This window comes from Kogia breviceps, chromosome 6 (genome assembly GCF_026419965.1).
Source record: "Kogia breviceps isolate mKogBre1 chromosome 6, mKogBre1 haplotype 1, whole genome shotgun sequence".
Classification (NCBI taxonomy): domain Eukaryota; kingdom Metazoa; phylum Chordata; class Mammalia; order Artiodactyla; family Physeteridae; genus Kogia; species Kogia breviceps.
This window is the reverse complement of record NC_081315.1, coordinates 145,133,713-145,160,822: the sequence shown is the minus strand read 5'-3', so window position 1 is coordinate 145,160,822 and position 27,110 is coordinate 145,133,713. Positions and strand designations below refer to the sequence as shown.

The window sequence follows — 27,110 nt, the reverse complement described above, 5'->3', positions numbered from 1 at the left end:
ACAGGCACTGCTAATATGATTGTACTTTGGCCGATATTTTATAGCAGAAGGAAGTGATGAATTTTGGTTGGAAGTTTGTGAAAATAAAGATTTCTTTTTCCAATTTGAATTCAGGGACACCCCGATATCTGCTGTGGATCCCAGGTTAAGAATCTTGTTCTAAAACAATATGATATTGTTCATGGCTACACACACATGCACACATGCACACACACACACACACACGCAGATATTTACAAATGGATTGCAATAATACTAAATTCATGATTGTAGTTGGATGGTGTATAATGTCATAAAATATGTTATAAAAATAATTATGGGGCTTCCCTGGTGGCGCGGTGGTTGAGAGTCTGCCTGCCGATGCGGGGAACGCGGGTTCGTGCCCCGGTCCGGGAAGATCCCACGTGCCGCGGAGCGGCTGGGCCCGTGAGCCGTGGCCTCTGGGCCTGCGCGTCCGGAGCCTGCGCTCCGTGACGGGAGAGGCCACAACAGGGAGAGGCCCGCGTACCGCAAAAATAATAATAATAATTATTATTATTATGGCATTCAAGGTGTAAAACCATGTCACAAGCCCCTCAATATACAGGACCCACTGGGGCGAGCTCTTCCTCACATTGTGCATTTATCTTGGCAGTCCTGGTTATTGATGGTAAAACAGCCTCTGTGACAAAGTTGGTGTCCCCATTTGTCCAGGGCGGTTACTTGGGTTTAAATCCCAGCGTCCCTGCTTACTGGTTGTAAAGCTTTGGGCCTATTATTCCACACATCTGTGCCCTCGTTTCCACACCTGTAAAATGAGGATTATAACAAGAGCTCAGCAACAGTACTCGCCTTGTAGGGCTCATGGGAAGATTTAGTGACAGTAGACTTGTGAAACTTCTAGAAAAGTATCTGGCTTTTAGTAAATGCTCATAAGGGCTACTGATTATTATGGCCATCACCATAACCATTTCTGACATCTTGGGAGTTTTAGTTTACACTTATTTTCATTTCACACATACCTTAATTTCTTTTTTGTTTTTTAATATTTATTTGGCTGCATTGGGTCTTAGTTGTGGCACGCGGGATCTTCCGTTGCGGCGCACGGGCTTCTCTCTAGTTGTGGCGCGCGGGTTTTCTCTCTCCAGTTGAGGCCCGTGCGAGCTCAGTAGTTGTGGCGTGTGGGCTTAGTGGCCCCGCTGCATGTGGGACCTTAGTTCCCTGACCAGGGATCGAACCGGCGTCGCCTGCATTGGAAGGCAGATTCTTTACCACTGGACCACCAGGGAAGTCCCAACATACCTTAATTTCTAAACGTGTTCATGGCAAATCTTTAGTTTAGATGCTTTTGCACTTTAAAAGAAAAAAACAAAGACAAAACCGCTTTGGTTGCAGCTTACTGCTTCTTAATAGACAGTACTGTTTAAGCGGGATTCCTGGAGTCAGGCAGGCCTGAGTGTGTCTTGGTTCTTCTCTCGCCAGCTGTGTGGCAAGTTATTTACTCGTAGCTTGGGTCCCTTATGTGAGAAAAGGGACTAACTAGTAGCAGTACCTACATCTGAGGGGGCGATTGAACGAGTCCATAGGTGGGAAGGTCCTAGAGAGGTGAGGGTACTGTGGACCTGTGAAAATCCTGACTCTCCTCCTCCTTTCAGCCCTCGAGAGGCATCACTACCTCTGACCCATTCCCTGAAGTCCGCGCCTCCAGTTTTTTCAGTCTGCTGTGTGCAGTATGCAGCTCTTGGTGCCCTGCGCCTGGAAGTCCACGTAATCATCCCCTCAATTGTTTGCGGGCTGGAGCTACACCGGGAATTAGACCGTGAACCTAGAACCTGCCCTCGCTGAGATTTAATGACGACGTTTGCAAGATGCAGAGGGCTGGAAAAGGAAGGAGTGCTTGCCTCTCCCTCGGACAATCAGGGTGGGCTTCCTGGAGGGGGTCCTGCTTGAGCCGAGCGGAGATTTTGTCAGTGGCGTGGCTCGGGCGTGGCGCGCCTGTGGATGGTGTCAGGCAGGGCTGCTCTCTGTTCTCACTCCATCCTCAGACTCCGCGACCCCTTCAGGGTGTGTAGGCGGTGGAGAAGCGAGCTTGTATTTGCATGTTAGGAAGGTGACCCTGAGAGGCAGCGGGGAGGGTCTGGAAGGGAGGACGAGGTCGGAAGGCCAGTTAGCAGGGAGGTGGAGGAGAGTGGTGGCCCTGGCGTGAAAGGACAGTAGAGAGGGCGGGGGTGGGGTGGGGTGGGGGGCGGGCGGGAGCGCCTCGGAGGGCCGGGCTGGCCTCCGTGATTCTGCACGGTGTGCCTGGTGTCCGACAGGGCCCTGCACGCGGGACCGCAGCAGCGCACCCCTCCTGAGTGACTGACTGCGGTGCTTAGCAGAGTTAGATGGTGCCCCAGTTTCCTGCTTCCTTCGCCTGGCAGACGGCAGCTGTTGGCAGGATTCTCAGTGTGGAAAGAGGACTGGATTGCAGGGCGTGATGAGTCTGATTTGAAGCTGACCTTGAGGTGCTCTGGGACGTCCGGAGAGTGGGTGCAAGTCCAGGGCTCACCGTCTCAGTTGAAATGGGGGGAGTAGTGGAGCAGAAAGGAAGGCTGAGGAGGAAGGCCCCGTGTCTCCCACCTGCACACACTAGGCGGCCACTGTCGAATCTCTTTGTCTGCAGCCAGGCCCTCCCTCCTGAGCCTAAAACAGCCCCGCATCTTCTGGTGTCTTCCTCGCCAAACTGGGAGCCCATCACTTCCCCAAGAAACAGGACCTTCCTCCTGATTTCCCTGTTCTCTGCAATAGTCCTGGAGGCTTTAGTCACCAGCCCAAACTGTGATGTTTTTAGATAACTAATGAGAACCTACTGTATAGCACAAGGAACTCTACCCAATGCTCTGCGTAGAGTTCAGGAAGGAAATCCAAAAAAGAGGGGATACAGGTGTACAAATAGCTGATTCACTTTTCTGTGCAGTAGAAACTAACACAACATTGTAAAGCAACTACACTCCAATAAAAATTAATTTAAAAAATAATCACCAAACCAAAACAAAACAGAAAAACTGTATGTTTTCTCTTGGGTAAAATTCAGTAAAACTTCAGTTCCTCAGAATGCTTACAATCGAAGGTCCGAATTTCTCGGAGTTAAACTTTTTTTAAAGGTCAGTTGTTTAAAAACCTCTTCCTGAAATAGCATCTAATTGCTTTACCCACCATTCTTGTCTTGCTAGGGACAGTCTTCTCCCAGACCTTCCCGAGGCTCACATCCTCACATCCCAGGTCTCTGCCTAAGCGTGGCCCTCCGGAGGGGTTTCTCCTGGCCCTACCTCAGCCCAAAGAGCGCCCTCCGCCGGTGCCATGCTTGATTTTCTTTCACACCGTTTGTCACTATATGATTGGCTAAGTTTTTTCTTAGCACTTGTCCTTAAGTGATTTTCAATCTCTCTCCCTCACTAGAATGGTCTTTTTTTACCATCGTATTTCCTGCACTTGGAAGGTGTTCGGTATATATAGTGGGTGCTTAATAAATAATTGTTGAACGAATATTTATAAGCAGCCCTTTATGACGTGATATTAGGTCCGGTTTACAAACTTGGATATAGGCTTAGCAGAGCTGCTTACGAAGGTCCAGGTCAGCCGATTTCTAAAGGACAGAGCCAGTGACTGATTGCCTCCGTGGGATTTTCACACTTCATCAGGGTGCCTTCCAGATCAACTCATCGTAGGTACCCAAGCTACTCAAACAGAATACATTCGTGGAAGAAGTTGTCAGAAATGGATGTTTCTGGGACTTTCCTGGTGGCGCAGTGGTTGGGAATCTGCCTGCCGATGCAGGGGACACGGGTTGGAGTCCTGGTCCGGAAGATCCCATGTGCCGCGGAGCAACTGAGCCCGTGCGCCACGACTATTGAGCCTGCGCTCTAGAGCCCGTGAGCCACAACTACTGAGCCCACGTGCCGAAGCCCACCCGCCTAGAACCCGTACTCCACAACAGTAGAAGCCACCGCAATAAGAAGCCTGCGCACCGCAGCAAAAGGTAGCCCCCGCTCGCCACAACTAGAGAAAGCCCGCGCGCAGCAACGAAGACCCAACGCAGCCAAAAATGAATAAGTTGATTAATTTTTTAAAAATGGATGTTTCTGATTATTACAAAAATGCCTTGCTCTTTTCAAATTTAGGAGGATATGGCAAAAAATGCGGTCGTAGTAAGAAATGGAGGGAGATGCTGAAGCTGCCCCCGGTCAGCCAGTGCAGCAAGCTTCGACATTCGATTGGTGAGTAAGAAAGCTGCACCTGCTCGAGTCTGGAGGGTCATGGCTGGCGTTGTGCTGTTCCGTTTGTTAGATGCTGGTCTTTCCTTAGTCCCTTATTTGCTTCAAATGCTATTTAATAGATTCTCCATATATTGTCGCGACTCTTCCCAGGAAAAAAAACCCTGTAGATTTTCTAACGTGCAGTTTTAAAGTATGGCTATTGACTCTTTCATTAAAAACCTTTTTAAAGAACTGGGACTTCCCCGGTGGTCCAGTGGTTAAGACTCTGTGCTTCCAATGCAGGGGCTGCAGGTTCGATTCCTGGTTGGGGAACTAAGAGCCCACATACTGTGGGGCACGGCCAAAAAAAAAAAAAAAAAGGGATATATACCCATTGTTCTAGGTAGAACAGAAGAGAAATGTAGCAATCATCCTCTCTAGAAGTGAACACGTAACCGTTTCTCAGTCTCCTTCCAGACAGTTCTCTGTGCGTGTGGACAGGAATTACTGGTGAGAACTTCAGGAAAGGAATAGTCAGATAAAAAAGAGGGTATGGCGGGGTCATGGAATACTCTGCAATGTAAAGAATGCGAGAGTTAGCTACGGGTCCTGACATGAGCACAGAGGTCACAAGTAGAGTCGTGTCTAAGGGCAATCGTAAGTGTATTGTTTTATTTTTATTTTTATTTTTTTATTTTTTATTTTTTTGTGGTACGCGGGCCTCTCACCGCTGCGGCCTCTCCCGTTGTGGAGCACAGGCTCCGGACGCGCAGGCCCAGCGGCCATGGCTCACGGGCCCAGCCGCTCCGCGGCTCGCGGGATCCTCCCGGACCGGGGCACGAACCCGCGTCCCCTGCATCGGCAGGCGGACTCCCAACCACTGCGCCACCAGGGAAGCCCAAGTGTATTGTTTTAGAGACATGATTTCCAGTTCAAAGGGTGCGTGCCTTCAAAATGTTGATGCTCCCAGATTCCCCTTCAAAGAGGTTGTATCACTTTACCCTTGCCTATGACCTTGCTAACACTGGTCGTTATCAATGTTTTTAACCTTTACTAAACTGTAATTTGAAAAATGGTCTCGTTTTAATTATGGATGGGGTTGAGCATTTTCATTGGGTTTTTTCAATTTGCTTTTTTCTTTTCTGCGCTACGCGGGCCTCTCACTGTTGTGGCCTCTCCCGTTGCGGAGCGCAGGCTCCGGACGCGCAGGCTCAGCGGCCACGGCTCACGGGCCCAGCCGCTCCGCGGCACGTGGGATCCTCCCGGACCGGGGCACGAACCCGCGTCCCCCGCATCGGCAGGCGGACTCTCAACCACTGCGCCACCAGGGAAGCCCTCTAATTCATTTTTAAAAGTTCTTTATATGTGAAAGGAGTTATCCTTTTATATTCATTGTGAATACATTTTATATTTATGCTTTTTGCCTCTTGGCTTACAGTATTTTTCAATATGGCAGTTTTAATTTTTTATATAGACAACTATATCAGTATTTTTCTTCTTAGTCTCTGAGCTTTATGTTGTACTTAGGGAGGACACCTTTACTCCCTAAGATAACTTTTTAAAAAATCTATCTTTTCTTTAGTACTATTATAGTTCCTATTTAAGAGAGTTTAAATATTTTAACTATCAAAATTAACTTCAGATATAGGATAAAGATATAGGAGTATTTGTGCCCCAAAGACCTATCCAGCCATTTTAATGTCATTCCATTTTTTTCCTCATTATGTTTTAAAAATAGCAGTTTTATTGAGATATAATTGACATGCCATGCAGTTCACCTGTTTAAAGTGTGCAGTTCAACGGTTTTTAATACATTCTCTGAGTTGTGTGACCACTATCACAATCCGTTCTTCAATTTCCACACTCTTAGCACCCAAAAGAAGCCCCGTACCATTGGTAGCCACTCCCCATCGCCTCCCCCACCTCTAGCTACAGGCAGCCACCAATTTACTTCTGTCTCCGTGGACTTGACTATTCTGGACATTTCATACAAGTGGGAGACATATAGTGTGTGATCTCTTGTGACTGGCTTCTTTTCACTTAACATAATCTTTTCAAAGGTCACGCATGCCGTAGCGTGAATCAGAACTTAATTCCCTTTTGCTGGCAAACACTATCCCGTTGCACAGACATAGCGCGCTTTATTTGCCCACATTCATCGTTTCGTAGACATCGAGTTGTTTTCAGTTTGGGTCTGTTATGAATAAAGCGACCACGGTGACTCACGTACAAATGTGTTTTAAATTGTGGTAAAATATACCTATAACCAAAATGCCCATTTCTAGAATGTAGGCTCCCTCCCGCGGCCGTCTCCTCACCACGAGGGCACTCAGAGGTGGACTGAGTTGCCTTCCGAGATGCACTTGTCACCGGAAGCTGGCCTCTCCTTCCAACGCTTGCCGCCTCCCTCTGGCAGCAGCTGCTTGTCCGCTGGCTGGTCCCCTGCCCCGTCCCCCTGTCCCAGCCCCGCTGTTCCCTTCTCCTCCGCGGCCCCGGGTCCAGACGGCCCTCAGAAGTGAGCAGGTCCCGTTGGGCCTCTGCTGGCCGCACAACGCCCAACTTGTAAGTATGATTGTGAAGTTCAAATGAACTAATACACGGAAAGGACTTACAATCATAGTGGCACGCAGTGAGAGGTGAAAAATGTGACGTGTAGTTGTTATTTTTATCTGTTCCTTCTAGGAGCGAGGGAAACTCCTTAGTCGGGCACCAACGCTTTTTGAAAATCTGATCAGTCTTTTTACATTTTAATTTAATTAATTTATTTATTTTAAAAAATTTATTTATTTTTGGCCGCACTGGGTCTTCGTTGCTGTGTGTGGGCTTTCTCTAGTTGTGGCGAGCGGGGGCTACTCTCTGTTGCGGTGCGCGGGCTTCTCATTGCAGTGGCTTCTCTTGTTGCAGAGCACGGGCTCTAGGCGCGCTGGCTCAGTAGTTGTGGCACACGGGCCTAGCTGCTCCGTGGCATGTGGGATCTTCCTGGACCAGGGCTCGAACACGTGTCCCCTGCATTGGCAGGCGGATTCTTAACCACGGCGCCACCAGGGAAGTCCCTGCCGTTCATTTTAGGAGATTTCCTTATTATCCAGATAAACATCCATGCTTTTATGCACATGCAAAGTACTATCCAGCCCATCCCACAGTGTTTTGTCATTAATCATATTTTTATTTAATTTCTAAGCCCACACTTGTTCTGTGACTGCTTCTTTCATGCTTTATGTTCTAGCAGTCCCTTCAGTCTCTAGTCTAGAGGATACGAATTAGGGTTCTAAAAGGTAAGTTTTCTGTTGCCTGAATTACCTTTTCTCCTGGGTCAGTTTTTCTGCTGGCTTTTTTGGTTTGTTTATTTGGTTAGTTGGTTTTGGTTTTAGTTTTTACCTGCTGCTTTCCCCCTGTATCTGGAGACATGCGATTATTTATTCAGGTTTATGTTAAGGGCTGTGTTTCTTTGTGCAGCGGCGGCCTGGCTCCCTCTGTGGTCGCACCCCTCTCTTGAATGGTGTCCCGGAAGGAGGGTGCGTCCGCGGGGTGCTGTCCAGACAGGGCCCGCGTTCCAGCGGCCACAGACAGCATGGCTCCACTTTGCCAGCAGAGTGTGTAGTTCTTCAGCTGTGCTCTGCCTCCCCCATGGGGCCCCAACTTTCTGCCAAGTGGCTTCAGCCTGAAGAAGTCCCTTGGTCGGCAGTTGGGACCAGGCCTGGGAGGGGCTTCTGGGACCCGTACACCTGGGCGGAACTGCTTATCTCTGCAGATTCAGCTGGCGGCTCCTTTAACAATCCAGCGCCATAGGCTTTCTTTCTTCCAGGTGACCCTCAAATTTCTCACTCTTGAGGGCGCCCTGTGTTCTTTTTCCAGATCGCGTTTCACTCTTTCTGTTGCGATTTTGTCTTTGTTCCTTTCAGTAGGAAGCTGGCTAAGAAGGTTGGCAGACCTCCCCCAGTGGAAACCAGGAACATTTCTGAACCTTTGAGTTCGGGAGGAAAGAGTTACAAATTCTCAACTTTTTAAAAACGTCACTTTTTGACTGCCTTGTGTCTTTTGTCTCTTACACGTAGTTAGTGAGTGTCCCTAAAGCAAAATGCGGTAGCAAAACTGGACGAAGCGGCTTGTAGAATTTTTGCACACCTGGTGCTGGTAGTTGTTGGATCCAGCAGTTGTGCATTGGCAGCTGAAGTGTTCCTACCCTTGCCTGTATTTTCCATGTGCAAAAACTCCAGTGACCCAAAGCGGGGTGTAATCCCCACGCATACCTGACATTCATAAGCCCTTTAGTTGAGGATGTTGTTACGGCTTGCTCTCTTCTCATGGATTTCATTTAATTCTTCAGCTTTAGAGCTGCTTTAGGAGTACTTGGACATAATTATGCTCAACTTCAGAGGCACTGCTAAAAGAGCAACTGATTTTCTTGCTGAAGTTTCTTTTTTTTTAAGCATCTTTATTGGAGTATAATTGCTTTACAATGTTGTGTTAGTTTCTGCTGTACAACAAAGTGAATCAAATGATCCCTGAAAGTAGAGTCTTTGCTGAAGTTTTAATGAACCTATTTTGAACATAAGAGTTTGCTTTATGTCCCTCGTGACACTTTGACCAAATATTAGTGCTTTGATCTCAAAATAGTATCAGTGTTCGGGGTAAAGTAAGGTATGCAACAGATTATCCCACCAAAGAGAAAAAGAAAAAAACAGTTAAAAAAATCATTAAGCATATATAATATTTGTAACTTGTAAAAGAATGGAAAGGTATCAAAATGAAAAAGAGTTTTAAAAAATCTAATTTAGTACATTCCTGTGGTATATTTCACATGCATGTAGTCCGCCAAATACACAGAGTGGTTGGAGCAGTGGAAGGGCGGACCCAGTCCTCTTTCCTGTCCCTCATTTCCCCAGGGAATGCCCTCCCCCTTTTCTTCCAGCTGCCTTTGGCACTTCAATTTTAAATATTCTTGATAACCCAGTGTAAATTAGTAAACAAAACACTGGTTTCAAAGATAATACTGCAATTACCGCTTTTTACTTTTATCATATCAGGTAAAATCAGTAAGGTTTCAGAAAACCGTATATTTGTTTGTTTTCGTGTCCCTCTTCACGCAGAGAAGGAGTATAGCAGTCTTTGTGACAAGCAGCCAATTGGAAGACTTCTCTTCAGGCAGTTCTGTAATACAAAGCAACATCTAAAAAAGTGCATTGAATTCCTGGATGCAGTGGTAAGTAATTTATCTCAGTGTTGAACCACCCAGTCTTGTGCTTTTGAAAACTGCAGACTAAGATGAGCGCTCTCTAAGTTAATTAGACCTTGGCAGTGAGGTAAGAGCAGATAAACTGTCGTCTTGGTGTGTCATCTTATCTTGGTTTGGGTAAAGTGGGTAAAGTGGTAGTTCATGTAGATTACATGTCAAGTATCGGAGAATCAAGGGTATTTGCTACATAACTTTGAAACATGCTGCTTTAACTTGTAAGAAGGTTGAAGGGCTGATTAAGACGGTGTGCTTGTACCGCTGCCCGAAGGGCCCCCTTCCTGCCTTCCCCTGGCAATGCTGTGTACTTTAAACTCTTTAACCCAGAAGCACGCGGAGGGAAGAAAGCTCCTGCAAGAAGCGTGATCCCAGCAAATGGAACTGACTATGATTTATAAGTTTTCCCACATTCCTATGTATCCAGCTTGGTATTTACTGTGATTTCCTTTTAAGTAAAGAAATTTTGTGTTTCTGAAACTTTAAAAGATACCACCGGCTAGCCTCCAAGTTTCAAAACTATGAAATTCAGCATCAGCTTAACAGAAGATTGGTAGAATTTAATAGAAAAGCTCTCTTACTTTTAGTTATTTGTACCAAGATTGCGACACTTCCTCTCTCTGCTTTATCCTGTCCTAGTTACATCAGCAAATATGTATTGACTTCTTATTGTATGCAGAGTACTATCCTATATCCTGGAGTTTTTATTCATTTTTTTTCCCCTGACACAGCTTTTTAAAAATATGTATTTGTAATGTAATTTTTCAGAAAACCGTTTGAGGCTCTTGCCAGTTTTGTTGTTTGCTTCCTACCCCCTGGAGCTCCTCAGGCCTCTCCTTCCTGGTACCTTGACGCGATAAGGCAGGGCTGGGAGAGGGGGCAGTCCTGTTTCAAAGTGGACCCAGAGGCAGTAGGGCTGCCTACTGAGTTTGGGACTAGCATGTCGATATGACTTCATGTGTGGGTTCTAGTTGCCAAGCTGCTGCATTTTTAAGAATTTAGGGACCTACAATTCTTCTTTATTCTAAAATGGCTAAACTGCCTTGTTAAAACTCTCTTTTAGGTTCAAATCTTTTTTAAGTTTTATTTTATATTGGACTATAGTTGATTTACAGTGTTGTGTTAGTTTCAGGTGCACAGCTGACTCTTCCGATATTGTCATATCTGTTAGTTACTAGGTGCTTGGCCCGCTGAGCGGGCCAGCAGGTTTTGCTTTTTGCTGATAGCCCCGTGGGTGAATACCTCTCGCCTGCCCCTGCCATCGCACAGCACTCACTGCCCCGGCCCTCCTTGTAGTGGGTGATGGCAGGTTCTTTGCGCTTCTTGAGGGGAGAGAGGGCATCTTATCCATTTCCCCCTCGTGGCCCCTGACATGGCTGTGTACCCCGTTCCCTGCTTCGTGTTCGTTGAATGAATGAATAGCGTCTGTATCAGTCAGGGGCCGATGAAAGAAATGAAGGCAGTAAGATATACATATTGAGAAGTTTACTGCAAGGAACTAGCCTCCATGACTGTGAGATCTGGCTAGGGAAGTTGGAGGTCTGCAGGACAGACCGTCAGGAAGGGCAGGGTGGAACTCTGCAGAAATGGGGTGAAGCCGCTGTCCTCAGGCAGAGTTGCTTCTAGGAAGCCTCAGCTCTGTTTGTACGGCCCTTTCACTGACTGAATCAGGCCCACACAGATTACGTAGGGTTAAAGCCAACCGATAGAGACTCTGATCGCATCTATTGTACGAATACCAGCATCGCAGCAACACTAGGTTAATGTCGGAGTAGCTGGAGATTGGTGGCCGTCAAGTTGGCACGTGTCCAAAGACCATCACAGCATCACAGCTTTCTTTCCCACTGACTGCCTGCTGTGTAGCGTCCAGAACTCCCGGAGCCTGAGCTGAGCGGTGTACCCGTCAGCGTGCTGGTGGGGGCCGTCCCCTGAGCACAGAGCGCGGAGCTGGCTCTGGCCGGGTGGCCAGCCTGGCGGGCACGGCCCCTGTGCTGGGCCTGAGAAGGGTACGGAATGAGGGATGAGGGTGGACTCCAACCCACAGCACTTTGTCTTGGAGTCCCCTTCATGTGTTCAGTGGATCAGCTTCCTTGGGTCTTCCTTTCCTCTCTTCTCTCTTCACCTCCATCTGGCTTTTAGCTCCACTGCTCTTCTAAGGCCCCAACCTGCAAAGTCGGGGCTTCACTGAGGCCTCCGCATGCTTGAGGCTCCGTGGCTCTTGACACCTGTTGAGCAACTTCTTCTTGCAATTCTCTTATCTAGGCCTTTGTGATCTCTCCTCTGTTTTCTTTTCCGTTTCTTGCTCCTTGCTTGTCCTTTATGGATGTTTAGATATTGATCAGGCGCTGCTTTTGACCTCTCCGTTTTCTGGCCTGCGTGGGTCTCTCTCCTGACACCTGTGCGTGAATGACTCCTGCTCAGGTATTGCCAACTCTGACTTCCCTGGGGGCACCGCACGCAGGTGTCCAGGTGCCTCTTGGACCCTCTAAGATGCTGATGCCTAGAATAGCCCAAGCTGTTTATTTTATTCCATTTTACTTGGCTGCATTTAATGGCTAAAAATACAGTATGATGTAGAGAGCATTGTGGAATGTATTGCTTTACTACATTATTAATCCCTTTTAAAAAAAAAAGTTTTTTTCCCCCTCATGGCCATTAGTTTTCCAAGGAAGAGCTGCAGACACTTGATCAATAGAGCTGCTCTCTGGTTCTTTTTTTTTTTTTTTTTTTTTTTTTTTTTGTGTGTGTGGTACGCGGGCCTCTCACTGCTGTGGCCTCTCTTGTTGCGGAGCACAGGCTCCGGACGCGCAGGCTCAGCGGCCACGGCTCACGGGCCCAGCCGCTCCGCGGCACGTGGGATCCTCCCAGACCGGGGCACGAACCCGCGTCCCCTGCATCGGCAGGCGGATTCTCAACCACTGCGCCACCAGAGAAGCCCTGCTCTCTGGTTCTTAGGGCACCAAGTCAATTCCACAAGTTAGAGGATTTTTGAAACATTACGAAGTCCGTGAAGAAGCTTAACTGACATTTTTCTTTTCTCTCATTGCTGCAATCAGGCGGAATATGAAGTGGCTGCTGATGAGGACAGAAGAGATTGTGGGCTCCTGGTCTTAGACACATTCTTCATTGAGGAGGTGTGTTTTCTTCTGTAGCGTAAAGATTTGTAAATAACTTACTTAAATAATCAGTGTGCATAGCCATCTTTACTTAGTTGGAATAAGTGTGTTAAAATCTTTAATTTCTTATAAATGTTCCTTTTCTGTACTTTCTTTTGATTCACTGAGGAAATTAATAATTAAATCTCTTGGGAAACTGATTTAAAGAATTGCAAAATTTCTATGTGTCCTCAGACAGAATATAGGCTTAGAGAATTTTATTTTCCTCTCTTGGACTGAAAATAACATTTTTCTCTTAAAAGCTTTAATGGGTCTTCGTTTTTATACTTTTTGAGTCACTTGGTTAATAAATAAATTAATTAATTAAAAAAAACCCAAAACCAAAACCAAAACACAGTTGTACAAAGGTGTTCATGGCAGTGGCGTTTGCAGTGGAGAAAACTGGCAACTAGAATGATCAAGAGGAACAGAAACCCATGCTCTGGGAAAGCATGTGGTCATTAAAGAAAGTAGGGTAGCTTTGTAGGATTCATCGTATACTTACAAAACTGTATATATTTATTTATCCCATTTCTATGAGGGAAAATTGCGCGTATTTCTGAGCGTGTGTGTTTACGTTTTTAATTATGATTAAAAAAACCAAATTTACCATCTGAACCATTTCTAGGTATACAGTGCAGTAGAATTAAGTACATGCACGTTGACAGGCCACCAGCGCCACCATCCGTCTCCTGTGCCCTTTTCGTCTTGCAAACCTGTAACTCTGTCCCATTAACCACTAACTCCCCTCTTAGCCCTCCCCTCAGCCCCTGGCACCCACCATCTATTTTCTGTCTCTATGAATCTGACTAGTTTAGGGACCTCATGTAGTAAGTGGAATCATATGGTATATCTTTTTGTGACTGGTTTATGTCACTCAGCATAATGTCCTCAAGGTTCATCCAGGTTGTAGCAGGTAGTAGAATTTCCTTCTTTTTAAAATTATTGTATTTATTTTGGCCCCGACGGGTCTTAGTTGTGTGGCACACAGGATCTTCATTGCAGCATGCGGACTCTTAGTTGCGGCACGTGATCTCCTAGTTGCGGCATGCATGCAGGATCTGGTTCCCTGACCAGGGATCGAACCCGAGCCCCCTGCATCGGGAGCACGGGGTCTTACCCACTAGACCACCAGGGAGGTCCCAGAATTTCCTTCTTTTTTGAGGCTGAATAATATTCTCTTGTCAGGATTGACCACATTTTCTTTATCTGTCCACCCATTGACGGACACTTGGGTTATTTCCATCTTTCGGGTGTCATGAATAATGCTGCTGTGAAGATGGGTGTGCAGATATCCCTTGGGGACCGTGCCTAGGAATGGTCTGAAGAGGCAGGTGACACACTGAACTCTGGAGAATGAGGCTGGGGTGGAGGGTGAAGGTGGCCCTCTGACCTGTTGGTTCATATACTTCGTGGTACAATAAGCGTTAGATTCTGTTTTCAGTTGGTGAATCATGAAATCACTAATTGTCATGCGTTTGGTCTGTGCTGTCTTAAGAGTTCGGCAACCCCTCTACCAGAAATCCCGGCCCACGTCGTGCAGGAGTGCAGACGACAGCTGCAGGAGGACCCTTCCAAAGACGTCTTCAAGGAGTGCACTCGGTGAGGGTATTGAGCTGGCCCCGCACACATCCCGGGGCTCCGCCCGAGACGGGGCTCACAGCAGCTTCTCCGCGTGAGTGTCCTCTCCAGGCGACAGTGGTCCCCTTCACCAGAAAGGCAGGTGAAGAGTGACAGCTACACGACATAATGACACACTGGAGCGCCCGGTCACGAGCGTGGCTTTGCTGCCCTGGCCGCTCGGCACAGCCTTCCACAGTACTTGCTCTGGGACGAAGAGAGTCGCATAAAATGTTGCCTTTAGACCTTGGCCCTCGCTGAAAATATCTTTTCTGCAGCTCTTTGCAATAAGGACAGGAAAATCCTAAGCCAGAACACTTGGGCTGAATTCAGCTTCCTGTGTGCTAGGAAGAAAGAATGGTTTCTGAGGGGACCTGGCCCAAAACATGGAGTCATTTGTATATTGACACAGACTTCCGGCTGTCACTCATCCATTCACGCCACAGATGTCTGTTGAGAGCCTGCTCTGTCAGGACCAGTGTCGGGTTCCTGGGGCTGCCGGGACGAAGGACCTCACACTGGGTGGAGGGAACGGGTGCACCATCTACCAGTTCTGGAGGCGAGGGGTCTGACGTCAGGGTGTCCGCGGGGCGTGTGTCTGGGAGCTCTGGAGAGGATCCTTGTTTCCCATTCCAGCGTCTGACGCTGAAAATTCTATCCTGACATTGACAAACGTGGGCGTTGCACATGACCATGTGAGACTGGTCCGAAATTCTGCCTTCTCTGTGCGTAAATTTCAAGACATCGACCTAACTGTTGCTAATCTTTAAACGAGTGTTGATACCCAGGCATCTCTCTGTTTGACTTAGTTCATTTGACTGATGACTCTCGCTCCCTAGGTATTTATTTGTTGTGGTTTTTTTTGTTTTGTATTTTTTGCGGTACGCGGGCCTCTCACTGTCGTGGCCTCTCCCGTTGCGGAGCACAGGCTCCGGACGTGCAGGCTCAGCGGCCACGGCTCACGGGCCCAGCCGCTCCGCGGCACGTGGGATCCTCCCGGACCGGGGCACGAACCCGTGTCCCCTGCATCGGCAGGCGGACTCTCAACCACTGCGCTACCAGGGAAGCCCAGTATTGTTTTGTTTTGTTTTGTTTTTTGCGGTACGCGGTCCTCTCACTGTTGTGGCCCCTCCCGTTGCGGAGCACAGGCTCCGGACGCGCAGGCGCAGCGGCCACGGCTCACGGGCCCAGCCGCTCCGCGGCACGTGGGATCCTCCCGGACCGGGGCACAAACCCGCGTCCCCTGAATCGGCAGGCAGACTCTCAACCACAGCACCACCAGGGAAGCCCCTAAATGTCATAATTTTTAAAACTTGTGTGCGGTAGGTTTATCTGCCAGACTAGGGCAGTGGAGCAGAGTCTGTTGTTTTTGAGGTAAGGGGTATTGGGAAGTGAAATTGAGATACTCTGGTAAGCTGACTATAGTCATTAACCTTATTAATTTATGTGCACTGTGAAATATACAAATGTATTAGAATCGGTTGGTATTTGTGTTGTTCCTTCATGGAGACACTTAAGTACCTTCACAAAGATGATTTAGCTGAGCTGATAGTGTCGGAATTCTTAAACTGGTTCAGAAAGGCTTGGAGTTAAGCTGCCCACATGATCTCAAGGGAGAGGAGCCCCAGAGGCAAGGCCAGGCCCTGTCCTCACTCCACTGGGAAGTGAGGGCTTGGCCTCCAGGACAAGTTCAGTTCTAGGATTGGTGGGGTAGCATCTCAGGACCCTGTTACACTCTACAAATTATTGAGGACCCAAAGAGCTTTTGTTTATGTGGGTTGTGTTCTTAACAAATAAGATGACACAGACGTTCCACTATCCTTGAGAGCAAAGACGTTGTCACCTGTCTTGTGGCCTCTGGAAAACCCTTCTGTGAGAATGGGGTTTTAAAAAGGTGATTCAGGGGCTTCCCTGGTGGTGCAGCGGTTGAGAATCCGCCTGCCGATGCAGGGGACACGAGTTCGGGCCCTGGTCTGGGAAGATCCCACATGCCGCGGAGCATCTAGGCCCGTGAGCCACAACTACTGAGCCTGCGCGTCTGGAGCCTGTGCCCTGCAACAAGAGAGGCGGTGATAGTGAGAGGCCCGTGCACCGCGATGAAGAGTGACCCCCACTTGCCGCAACTGGAGAAGGCCCTCGCATAGAAACGAAGACCCAACACAGCCATAAATAAATAAATAAATAAATAATAAAAATAAAGGAATTCCCTTAAAAAATAATTTTTAAAAAATTAAAATAAATAAATAAAAAATAAAAAGGTAATTCATGTCTTAGTACTATTATAAATATAGTTTCATTACTGAACACCCCCTGAAAGGGTCTCGGAACCCATAGGGATCCTCGGAACACATTTTGAGAATCACTGTGCTATATAACATTGGTCAATCCAAGAACATCGGCATAACCTCTTTTTTTGCAAAATCAAGTGAAGCAAATCAAATGACTTGCTCAGAACTCTAAAAGCAGTGTGGATGCTGGCATTATCCCCAAAGCCTCCTCAGTTACGATGCAGTAGCAGCTTTCCGGGCGGCTGTGATCGCTCCCACTTGGACTCTGCCGCGCCGGGGACATGGCTCCTTTCTCCCTCCGTCGGGGTGACTCTGCTTCGGCTCAGACCGTCTCCCTCAGCCTCCCGGCCCAGGGTCAGTGTGCTGCAGCACCCCCGGTGCAGCCGTGGGAACCCTGGTGACACCTGGCTCTTAGCTGGCCGCTGACTTAGCCATCTTCCCGACCAGCCGTCAGAGCCTTCGGGACGGCGCGAGGCGATGTGCCCTCCGGCGTCAGCACACTGCTCACCCTCTCTCAGCGGATACTCATCGAGGAAAGAGCCATTTTAAATGACAGGCTGGGGCTTCCCTGGTGGCGCAGTGGTTGAGAGTCCGCGCGCCGATGCGGGGGACGCGGGTTCGTGCCCCGGTCCGGGAGGATCCCACGTGCCGCGGAGCGGCTGGGCCCGTGAGCCATGGCCACTGAGCCTGCGCGTCCGGAGCCTGTGCTCCGCGACGGGAGAGGCCGCAACAGCGAGAGGCCCGCGTACCACAAAAAAAAAAAAAAAGACAGGCTGCATTCTGTCCCTCGTCCACAACCCAAGTAAAACTTGTATTACCACTATAATAAATCATAAATAAACATCAGAAGCATGGCCAATTGCATACAGTTTCTTCAAGAAATGTGTAGCATAAAATAATATATTGAGTGCTTTATTTATTTATTAACATAAATAGATTTATTTATTTATGTTTGGCTGCATTGGGTCTTCCTTGCGGCACACAGGCTTTCTCTAGTTGCGGCCAGCGGGGGCTACTCTTCGTTGCAGTGCGCAGGCTTCTCATTGCGGAAGCTTCTCTTGTTGCGGAGCACAGGCTTCAGTAGCTGCAGCGCATGGGCCCAGTAGTTGTGGCACGGGGGCTCAGTAGTTGTGCCTCGTGCTTTCTAGAGCACAGGCTCAGTAGCTGTGGCGCACGGGCTTAGCTGCTCTGTGGCATGTGGGATCTTCCCAGACCAGGACTCGAACCCGTGTCCCCTGCATTGGCAGGCTGATTCTTAACCACTGCGCCACCAGGGAAGTCCCCGAATATATTTTGAACTCTTGTCTTTCTACTGGTAGATTATTTTTATCAAGTAATTATTTCACTAATATTCATATACATAAAAAGAACCTCTGACTTTGGGAAGGTGAATTGATTTTATTTGTTTTGAATTCTTGCCTTCATATTTTTACTGGTAGCATTAGAAACTAGCGTGGAGTTCTGTAACTGCAAAGTTCAATGTATTGAATTGTGTGTAATGATTCCCTCTCCCATATCCGATGCTCATTTATGCACTAAAACACAGCTGTTTTCATTTTGTAATGCAACAAACGTACATAATTGCATAAAAACTTTTTTCCAGAATTGTCCACGACTATTTAAGTGGGGAATCATTTGAAGAATACCAAGAAAGCTCATATTTTTCTCGATTTTTACAGTGGAAATGGCTGGAAAGGTATGTTCTAATTTAAAATTCAGTAAAAACAAGTCGTAACTTCCATTACTGCATACTGATTGATGTATACTTTTCCATCTGTCAAAATACCGTTGGAAATCTTGGGTTGTATGTGGCCTCTTTGTACAGAATTTATTAATATTCATTACACAATTTCTTCGGATCCAGTGGGCTCTGTTTTCTCTTTTTAAAATGGCAGTTAGCCCTGTTGGCGCGGTAGTTAGAAAGTAAACCATATCCTAGGTTCACGGAAACGCGATCCAATGTGGTGGTTGAGTCTTTGCGGGCTCCGCCTCTGCTCAGCCGCCTACTGGCCGCGTGGCTTCAGGCAGTGACATAGCCTGTGTGAGGAGAGAAGTAATTACAGGTCCTTGTTCTGTAAGAGAAGGGAAGTAATTATAGAATCCACACGCCTGGACTGCTAGGGTCACCGGAAGAATGTATGTAAAACGCTTAGCACAGTGCTTGGTGCACAAAATAAGTGCTCAGAAAGTGTTAGCTGCTGCTACTGTTGTTGTTGTAGTTATTATTACAATTATTATTATTATTATTTTTGTGTGTGTGTGTGTGTGGTACGCGGGCCTCGCACTGCTGTGGCCTCTCCCGTCGCGGAGCACAGGCTCCGGACGTGCAGGCTCAGCGGCCACGGCTCACGGGCCCAGCCGCTCTGCGGCACGTGGGATCTTCCCGGACCGGGGCACGAACCCGCGTCCCCTGCATCGGCAGGCGGACTCTCAACCACTGCGCCACCAGGGAAGCCCTACAATTATTATTGATTCATTAAATTTCCACTACTTGTTCATACAGGTGTCTTTTGAGGCTTTGGTGTAAACATCGCCTTTGAGGTTCTTTTTTCAAAAGGCAGCTCACTGTCAAGGTCATTTCCCTCAGCAGCTTTCTGACAGGCCCCAAGAGCCGTGCCGAAGAACACAGAAATATTTCATAGCGTGGGCTGGCTGCAGGCTTGCGTTTAGTTAGTAAGGAAAAGTGGACTGTTCTGCAGCTATCTTCAGTGTTTTCAGCCAGTGTTAAATGTTGACGTGCTTGTCTCTCAAAAGCCACCCCACTGAGGGAGCCACAGCCCCTGAGCGCCCTTGTCCTGGACGCCTCTTGGAGCGGTGAGCTTCCCTGACTCAGGCTAGGACGAGAGCTAGGTAGGCTTTTCTCTTTCAAAATAGCAGTGCGATGTGAGGCCTGCCTTAAGCTTTTTTTTTTTTCTTTTTTTAATTAATTAGGCAACCAGTAACGAAGAACACGTTTAGACATTACAGAGTTCTAGGAAAAGGCGGATTTGGAGAGGTAAGTAGTATGTGACCAGCTATGAGCAATACTTCTAGAAAAGTAGACGGCAAGGGAACTGAAAAGCATGATCTTCAGGTAAGGTATTGGCTTCACCAATACATTCATTTCCTTACGGTGTGTTGTGGGCATAATTTTAGCAACCATGAGAATTAATGTTGAACTTTGAGCAGGAAGTACAAATACAGAGATCCGGGGAGAAACAGGGATGCACTATCTTTGTGATTTGACATTTCACGTCATATTTCCTAAGTTGTTTTCTCGTGTTCAGCGTTCAAACTCAGTACGGTTGTCCTGACGGAAAAGATTATTCTGTTTCCATACGGTGGCATTTCTGTTTCTCCATTTCCATGATTTAGGACTAGCCTAAAAGTTCACGTAGTACAAAGTATATTATTAAATATGCTTTTTAACTCAACTCCGGACGTGTACGTACCTTACACCTACATTGAAAGGTGCTAGAAAATGTGTACCTTTGGGAAAATCCTAAAGAAACGACCCACAAATTCATGAGCGATGGTCTTTAAATATGATGGCACTCCTAGATAGAGACCGCCGTGGTAGGCGGACAGAGAGTCCTGTGCAGTTCTCTTTAGGTGGCTTAAGGAGATGTCAGTTGCCTCACGAAGTATCTGGAGTGGTCACTTTCAGTTCAAGCCTTTCTAAGTCCCCAGACCCAGGCGAGCCGTAGAGGAGCTGAGAGTGTGTGTCTGGGCAGAGCAGGTTGTACCGTCCGCGTGTGATTTGCATCAAGCGTGCTCCCAAGTGCCAACCGAAGGCCAGAGCGAAAGCCACCAGAGTTCCCTTAACGTAGAGCACCGGCCCCAGAGGTGTCACCCCACCAGGGAGACCTGTCACCCACTCGCAGTTGACGTGGGAAGAAATTGGACCGCGCGGCCACTGCCCCGGGAGAGTCAGCAGCGTTGCCCTCTGATACCGTCCTGGAGAGCTTTTAGGACCGTGCGCGTCGCCGCGCCAAATGCTTGCTGTAACCCTTCCTAGCAGACGCTTCTGTGGGGACCCTCCTCTGTCGCTCCTGGAGCGCTTGGGCTCACGCCATCCTGCCCCTCTCCGTGTGCGAGGCCAAAGCCCAGACTCTCTGTAAACGGCAGAGGAAGGTTGCAAGCACATGGGTCTTGTGTTTACAAAAGAATGAAGTTCTAGCTCTGGCCACGCAGAAGTTTTCACAGTGAACTCGGTGGGAACACGTTAGCAAGTTGTAGCTGTTGTGACAAGACTTGGTGTCTTTGTGATCTTACAGATTACTCTCTAATGCAGTCACGTGTGTTTCCAAACAAATGGTTGTCTGGACAAATAAACCATCGTGGCTGTTCACAGACTTGTTCTGGATGCGCTGTCGCTGCGTAAGGCCCGGAGCGGAGCAAATAGTCCATTTCTCTTCGGAACGCCTGTTAGAACCCTGCGACGGAGGCAGACAGCCTCAGGGGCCTTGCAATCCGAATGCCAGCAGTGCATTTACCTTCCCCAGACACTGCCACCTCTTGCAGCGCATTTGCAAGGCCAACGTTCTGGTCTCATTTTGTCAACAGCAGTGCTTTCACTTAAGATCCAAGTCTTCCAAAGCAGGTCTGTAGGGTCCCGAGGCAGGCGCAGTGGAAGGGAGCTGCGTGGGCGTCCCTGTGAGTGGCTTTGGAGGCCGCGTAGTGCGGTGGAGAGAGCACGTCCTTAGCAGCCACGCAGCCCTGCGGTCAAGCCCCCGTGCCTCCACCTCCAGCTGTGTGATCTGGGTTCCCCGCCTCGGTCTCGTCCTTCAGGGGGGACAGGGATCCCGCTTCACCGGCTGTTGTGAGGGTTTGCGTGCAGCTGCTGGCGCGGTGCCTGGTGACTGTGCCTCAGGCAAAGTGGATTCGGCAGCTCCACTTAAAGGGCCTTATCTTAAGTGAACGATGAAGAGGTGTGCAGAGACGTAGTGGTAGGAAAATGATGAAATAAATTTTGGAATAGTCACATATTTGGAGAACGTTTAATGATGAGAAAATAGTCGCACCGTAAGATGAAAAAAGGAGGTTATGAAATATTATCTATTCGGTAGCATAAGCCCGGTTTTCCCTAAAAGCCACAGGCTGTGGGAGCAAGGTATGTATTCTTGCACATACGTGTACAAAGGGGCACTTAGAAGCTTATACGGCAAAATATTAATGATAGTTATCTTGGAATTTTGGGTGTTTTATCATTGTCCTTATTAATACTTTCAATATTTTCCACAATGAGCTTTGTATTTTACCATCAAAATTATTATATCGATGGATAACATTATATCATGCCTTATATTCACTTTTAAAGTAATCCTCTGTGTGCATGTGTGTGGCGTGTGTGTGTCTGTGTGTGACGTGTGTGTCTGTGGGCTGTGTGTGTGTGGGGGGTGTGTGGAGTGGGTGGGGCTCGGAGGACACACGACAGCCAGGCATTGATAGCCTGGAAACTGGTACCTGGGGGCCTACTGTACTATGCTCTCCACTTGTGTACGTTTGAAAATCTTCATAATGTGAGATAACATATAAATATTACTTTAAGAACTGGTTTAGTACGATGAAGGCATGAAAGTCTACGGATTCTATGAAGTACATTTTCTTATTCTTGAATTTAAAATAAACTCAAGAATATTTAGTCTCAAAAACTTTTGTTCTTGCACAAAAAGTAGAAGGAAATAGGGAGACCTATTTAAATTAAGCAGGCGCAGCCGGGTCACATGTGAACGAGCTCCACCGTCACCATCCTCGAGTTCATAAAGCGCTTAGTGGCCTCGGCCGCCTTCGTAGATGGGGACCCGAGGGTGTGAGAGAAGGAGCTTCCTCGGGACCCCGCTCTGACCATGACAGCAGCGGTCTTGGCTCAGCAGACCCCATATGCTGCTCTTTACCGGAGGGAATTGTCGTGGAGAACACACGTTTCTTTTTGTAGCCTAAGAACTGTCAGGTAGGTATAAGCCTTGTTTCTCTCTCTCTCTTTTTAAACTAGGTTTGCGCCTGTCAAGTGCGAGCCACGGGAAAAATGTATGCCTGTAAAAAGCTAGAAAAGAAAAGAATAAAGAGGAGGAAAGGGGAAGCTATGGCTCTCAATGAAAAAAGAATCCTAGAAAAAGTGCACAGTAGATTTGTAGTAAGTCTCTCCTCTCCGTCCTCGCTGTGGAGTGCGGGATAAGCGACATTTTTCCAGCAGACTTGCTGCCGGGCTCGTGCCTTTTCTTAGCTGAGCGTGTGCGGGGTTTCGCTGTCCTGGCTCTTCGTGGGGAGAGGTGCCGGAAGCAGCCCTCTTCTTCCCCGTTCAGTCCTCACCGGACACACAGGGAAGACAGCGGCAATTTGTTATGAGTCTGTCGCTGTCCCCCGCCGCCCGGTCTGGCGAGGCACCCCGTCCTCTGTGGCAGCGGCCGGGCTCACCCTGCGCTTTGTCGCAGGCTCCAGCTGAGCGACAGGCTTGCAGGCACTTGTCTGCCCGTCTGGCTCCTCAGGTGGGCCTCGTGTCTCCACCTCTGTCCCCTTTCTGACACCGGCAGGGTTACTGCTCACCCTCAACTAGCACATGCCAATTTGCAGGAGGCCTCAGACCTCACCCTTACTGTTGCAGGTAAGGACTGAGCCCAGGGACGCTGGCTCCAGGCCGTGCAGCAAGTAGTGTGGTTTTCGTCTCCAAACCTGCTTCCTCTACACCTAATTACATGTCGAAGGGGCAGAGTGAAAGACAATTTATAGAGGGATTCGTGGTGTCGTTTATTTCCCACTACTGAGGTCAGCTGCTTTGTGCTGGGGCACAAATGTTCCAAAACAGAGACGCTCACAGCCATCATCTAAATGTGACAGCAAGAGTTTACGTGTGTGATATGTCAGTCCTATGTGCATTATGTGAAAATCTTTAATAAAATGGGCTCATCGTGGAGTTGCTTTAAACATTTTTGTAACTACCTTGAAACGATCTAGCTTTATGAAAGGGACAAAAATAGTAGTTTGGGTTTATTCGACTTAAATAAAACATTCTGGTTTCTATATTCGTGGCCTCTCCCAAGGAGCCTAGAAATACTTTCCTTTGTCCTTGATTCTATTTTTCCCTTCCTGCTTATGGTCCACCAGCAGGTCCTGACCGGTACCTCTGTGGAGTCCATCTCCTCCTCCTCCTCCTCCTCCCCAGTTCCCCCCACCCCACCACAACATGATTGTGTGTGTAGACAGTCCAAGACTTTCTAGAAAACTGATTGAGAATTTGGCCAAGTTATGAGATATGGCACCAATTAGATATGAAACAATTAGAAAATGAACATTTTTAATTGAAACCATTGACAGTAGCACCAAGAAACATCAAAATCTAGGAAAAGGTCAGACGCAACGTGCAAGACTTCTACACTGGAAACTGTAAAATACCATTACAAAAAATTAAAGAAGACCTAAATGAAAGGTGGGGTACCATGTTCATGGATTGGAAGACTCAGTGCCGTGAAGATGTCGCTTCTCCCCGAATTGACATGTAGATTAAGTGAATTCAATGCAATCCCAATCAAAATCCCAGAAGGGTGTGTGCGTGTGTGCACTCGTGTGTGTAAAATGGCATACAGACCAATAGAAAAGTGGGCAAAAAACTTGAACAGGCACTTCACAAAAGAGATTCCAAGTACGTAATAAGTATTAGACGTGAAAACGGTGTGGGATATATCCTCCATATTTGCACATACAGAGGACTGAGAATTAAAACCACAGTACGAGACCACCGTACCTCCACCAGCGTTGACTGAGAACACAAAACGCTGGAAGGGTGTGCAGCACAAGACCCCCTCCTGCACTGCTGGGGCCTGTCTTTAAATTTTATGCTAAATGCAGGCGTTGCGCAAGTATGGACTGACGGTGCTCTGAGTAGAGCATAGCTTTGAGGATCATGACCCCAGGTGTCTTTGTGAAGGTTTGACACTGACTCAGTCAGTCATGGAAGGTTCTCTGCTTTCAATACAGAGCAGCTGTAAAATCTTCAGTAGTTGAAGGTTCAAGATGACGCACGGTGTACGTTTCCCTGAAGCAAGCAGTAGTTGGGTGTTCTAATTATAAATCTAACATGGATTATTTGATTATTGTTAGCAAATGGAGTAAATCCCCAACGAATGAGCAGGTTTTTTGTGTTTTGTTTTTTATGATGCTGTTGTCTTTAGGTTAGCTTATGCTACACTTACGAAACCAAAGATTACTTGTGCTTGGTGCTAACCATTATGAATGGAGGGGACTTGAAGTTTCACATTTACAACTTGGGCAACCCCGGCTTCGAAGAGCAGAGAGCTATTTTCTATGCTGCAGAGCTGTGCTGTGGCTTAGAGGATTTGCAGAGGGAAAGAATTGTGTACAGGTAAGAATGGCATGGACGTCGGGGGCCTTGAAGTCTGGTCCTCCTGAGCCTCAGGCCACCTCGAAGCTCTTGCTGGCCACTCTTATGGGCCTGGGCAGGAGGGCCATGGGTGAGGCGCCTGGCAGTGGTCCCCTGGGGCCGTGCTCCCACGCTGCTGGAAATGTGGCCAAATTGGAGGTGGACTTTGGTTTTCTTTTTAGTTCTCTTTTATCTCTAGTAAGTATAATAGTTTTAAGTTGGTCACATGTGGTCTTGCTACTCGCATAAGCACGAGAAGAACCCATTTCCAAGATTCTTAGACATTCTGACAGTTCTGCGAAGGACTAGGGACCGGGTCCCAACAGAATAACAGATGTCTTAAAATAACGACACGCGTTTTAATACTTTTTCGTCTTAGAATTCAGTAAAGAAAATTGAGTACAATAGTCGGAACGAGTTTCGTGCGATCAGTAGATCAAGTTTTAGGGAAAGCAGTCCCTCCACCACCCTTTAGGCGCTGGAGTCCCGGGCTCTGATGCTTTTCTTGGCCGCGCCCCGGGCAGCTTCCTGCGTTCACCTCTGCGCGTCCACCTACCGGCTGTACGCACGGCGTTCCCTGGTGGGCGTGTCTATCCTTGCCCTTTCCCCGAAATCCCCGAGGGGCCTGCCCCTCCCTTGCCCCAGTCCTCCCGGGGTTTGGTCGCCAGCTCACTCCTGAATGTTTCCCAAATTACTCTCTGTTTTCTAGGCTCAGTGGCTGAGATCCCATCTTCCTCAGGTCGGCTCGCTCCCCTGGAACCTGTCCGGCGTCCTCCTGTCTTCACCCCTTTGCTCGTGTGGCTGCCCGTGTGGATGCCTTCCTTTCACCACGGGCCCTCCTGTTTCACTCTGAGCAACTCTTGCCCGCCATGCAGTTAGCGCACGGATGTCCTCTTTCCAGAAGCCGCCCCCTCTGACCACACCCTCCCAATGCTCCACGTTGCCATCCTGGAGGCAGCGGCCCTCTGGCTGGCTAGCTTCTTAGGAGACCTTCATCTTCTCCGTCCCAGTTCTGATGAACTTCTGACTTTCCCTTGTCTGTCGTAGCCCAGAGCCAAGTTAAGTATCTCTTGAGGATCGGCTACCAGGCTGGGCCGAGAGACTGACACGGCCCCACCCACCGTGAGTTGTGGCGCAAGGGGTGGCCTGCTGCCCTGGGAACGGTTGCCCTAGAGGGAGAGGGGGGCGTCTGAATGGAGACGGCCTGGCCATCGTCCTCACAGGGAGTGGCTCGGAAGCGTGGCCCGAGCCTAGAGGAGCTTTGATTCCGGTTTTACCGCTGGAGGAAATTAGTTTGTTACAGGTAGTACAGTTGAGCTGCCTTTGCTTGCGTTTGGCGTTAAGATGCATTACTGGATGGGTTGGAAGAGCTTCATTTCCCCCATCCTTTTACCGCGGGCTCCCACTTGCCCTCCAGCTGAGCGGGTCTCTCTCATCCCTACTGTGTCCACGACACCTGCCATCAGGAGGTGCCACCAAGTGTCTGTTGAGTGAATGACCGATGGCTTTCAGGCTCTGATGGTATGTCCCCGCCCCCTTTAAACAAGGACCCGTTAAAGCACGGCCTGCATGCTTCAAAGGAGAGGGGCTCTTATGTACACTTACCTATTTTCAGAGAGTGCCACTTGACAGATTTTATCAGACCAGGTCCTAGAGAGATGGTCTTGCTTTTTTGCACAGAGACAGTACAAAGAAAAATGCTCTACTATTTCAGCAGTTTAAAGGCCCAAAGAGGGGGCACTCAGGCTGGCCTTTAAGCATCCTTAGGGAAGAGCTTGTTACCAGGCAGAATTGAGAGCCTCGGGCCACCTTGCCCTCCTGCCCACAGAGCTGCCTTGAGAGTCCCGGTAGCACGGGGAGGGCGCGGCCTCCGGCCTCCATGGAGGAGGCATCGAGGCAGCTGCTGCAGTGCAGTTAAGGCGTCTCCCAAAGAGGGGCCTGCGTTTCGTGAGCGATTAAATGTAATGGATTAATGCTTCAAATTGGGCCAAGGCCTGATCAGGGAAGGCTTCCTGGAGGAGCTGGAACTTAGATTGCAGCTTGGAAGGATGGCTGAGAAGATCTGGGCAGGAGGAAGAGGGTGGTTCTTCCAGGGGAGACGTGAGCTCAGACGTGAGCTGTGTTTGCATCTTGGAGAAAGTGAGCAGAGGAGTCTGACTAAACCAGAGCATTTGTAAAGAGAGTGGGAAGGAAGGAACAAGCGTGTGTTGCTTTTCTGTTACCTACCAGGCCCTAGGCTGTGCCTTT

At 48.3% G+C, this 27,110-nt stretch overlaps 1 protein-coding gene across 2 annotated transcripts in view; it reads left to right on the top strand.

The window, feature by feature from the left end:
* Positions 1-27,110, top strand: part of GRK4 (G protein-coupled receptor kinase 4) — a 54,473-nt gene that overhangs the window by 6,811 nt on the left and 20,552 nt on the right. The window contains exons 1-8 of one of the 2 annotated variants that reach the window (XM_067036813.1): positions 4,091-4,235; positions 9,305-9,417; positions 12,501-12,578; positions 14,098-14,201; positions 18,111-18,203; positions 19,439-19,502; positions 22,482-22,622; positions 24,655-24,845. In XM_067036813.1, the coding sequence (XP_066892914.1) occupies positions 4,091-4,235; positions 9,305-9,417; positions 12,501-12,578; positions 14,098-14,201; positions 18,111-18,203; positions 19,439-19,502; positions 22,482-22,622; positions 24,655-24,845 (929 nt within the window). Of the gene's footprint in view, positions 1-4,090; positions 4,236-9,304; positions 9,418-12,500; positions 12,579-14,097; positions 14,202-18,110; positions 18,204-19,438; positions 19,503-22,481; positions 22,623-24,654; positions 24,846-27,110 lie in introns of those variants that run through there. The other variant, XM_067036812.1, reaches the window with a different exon arrangement.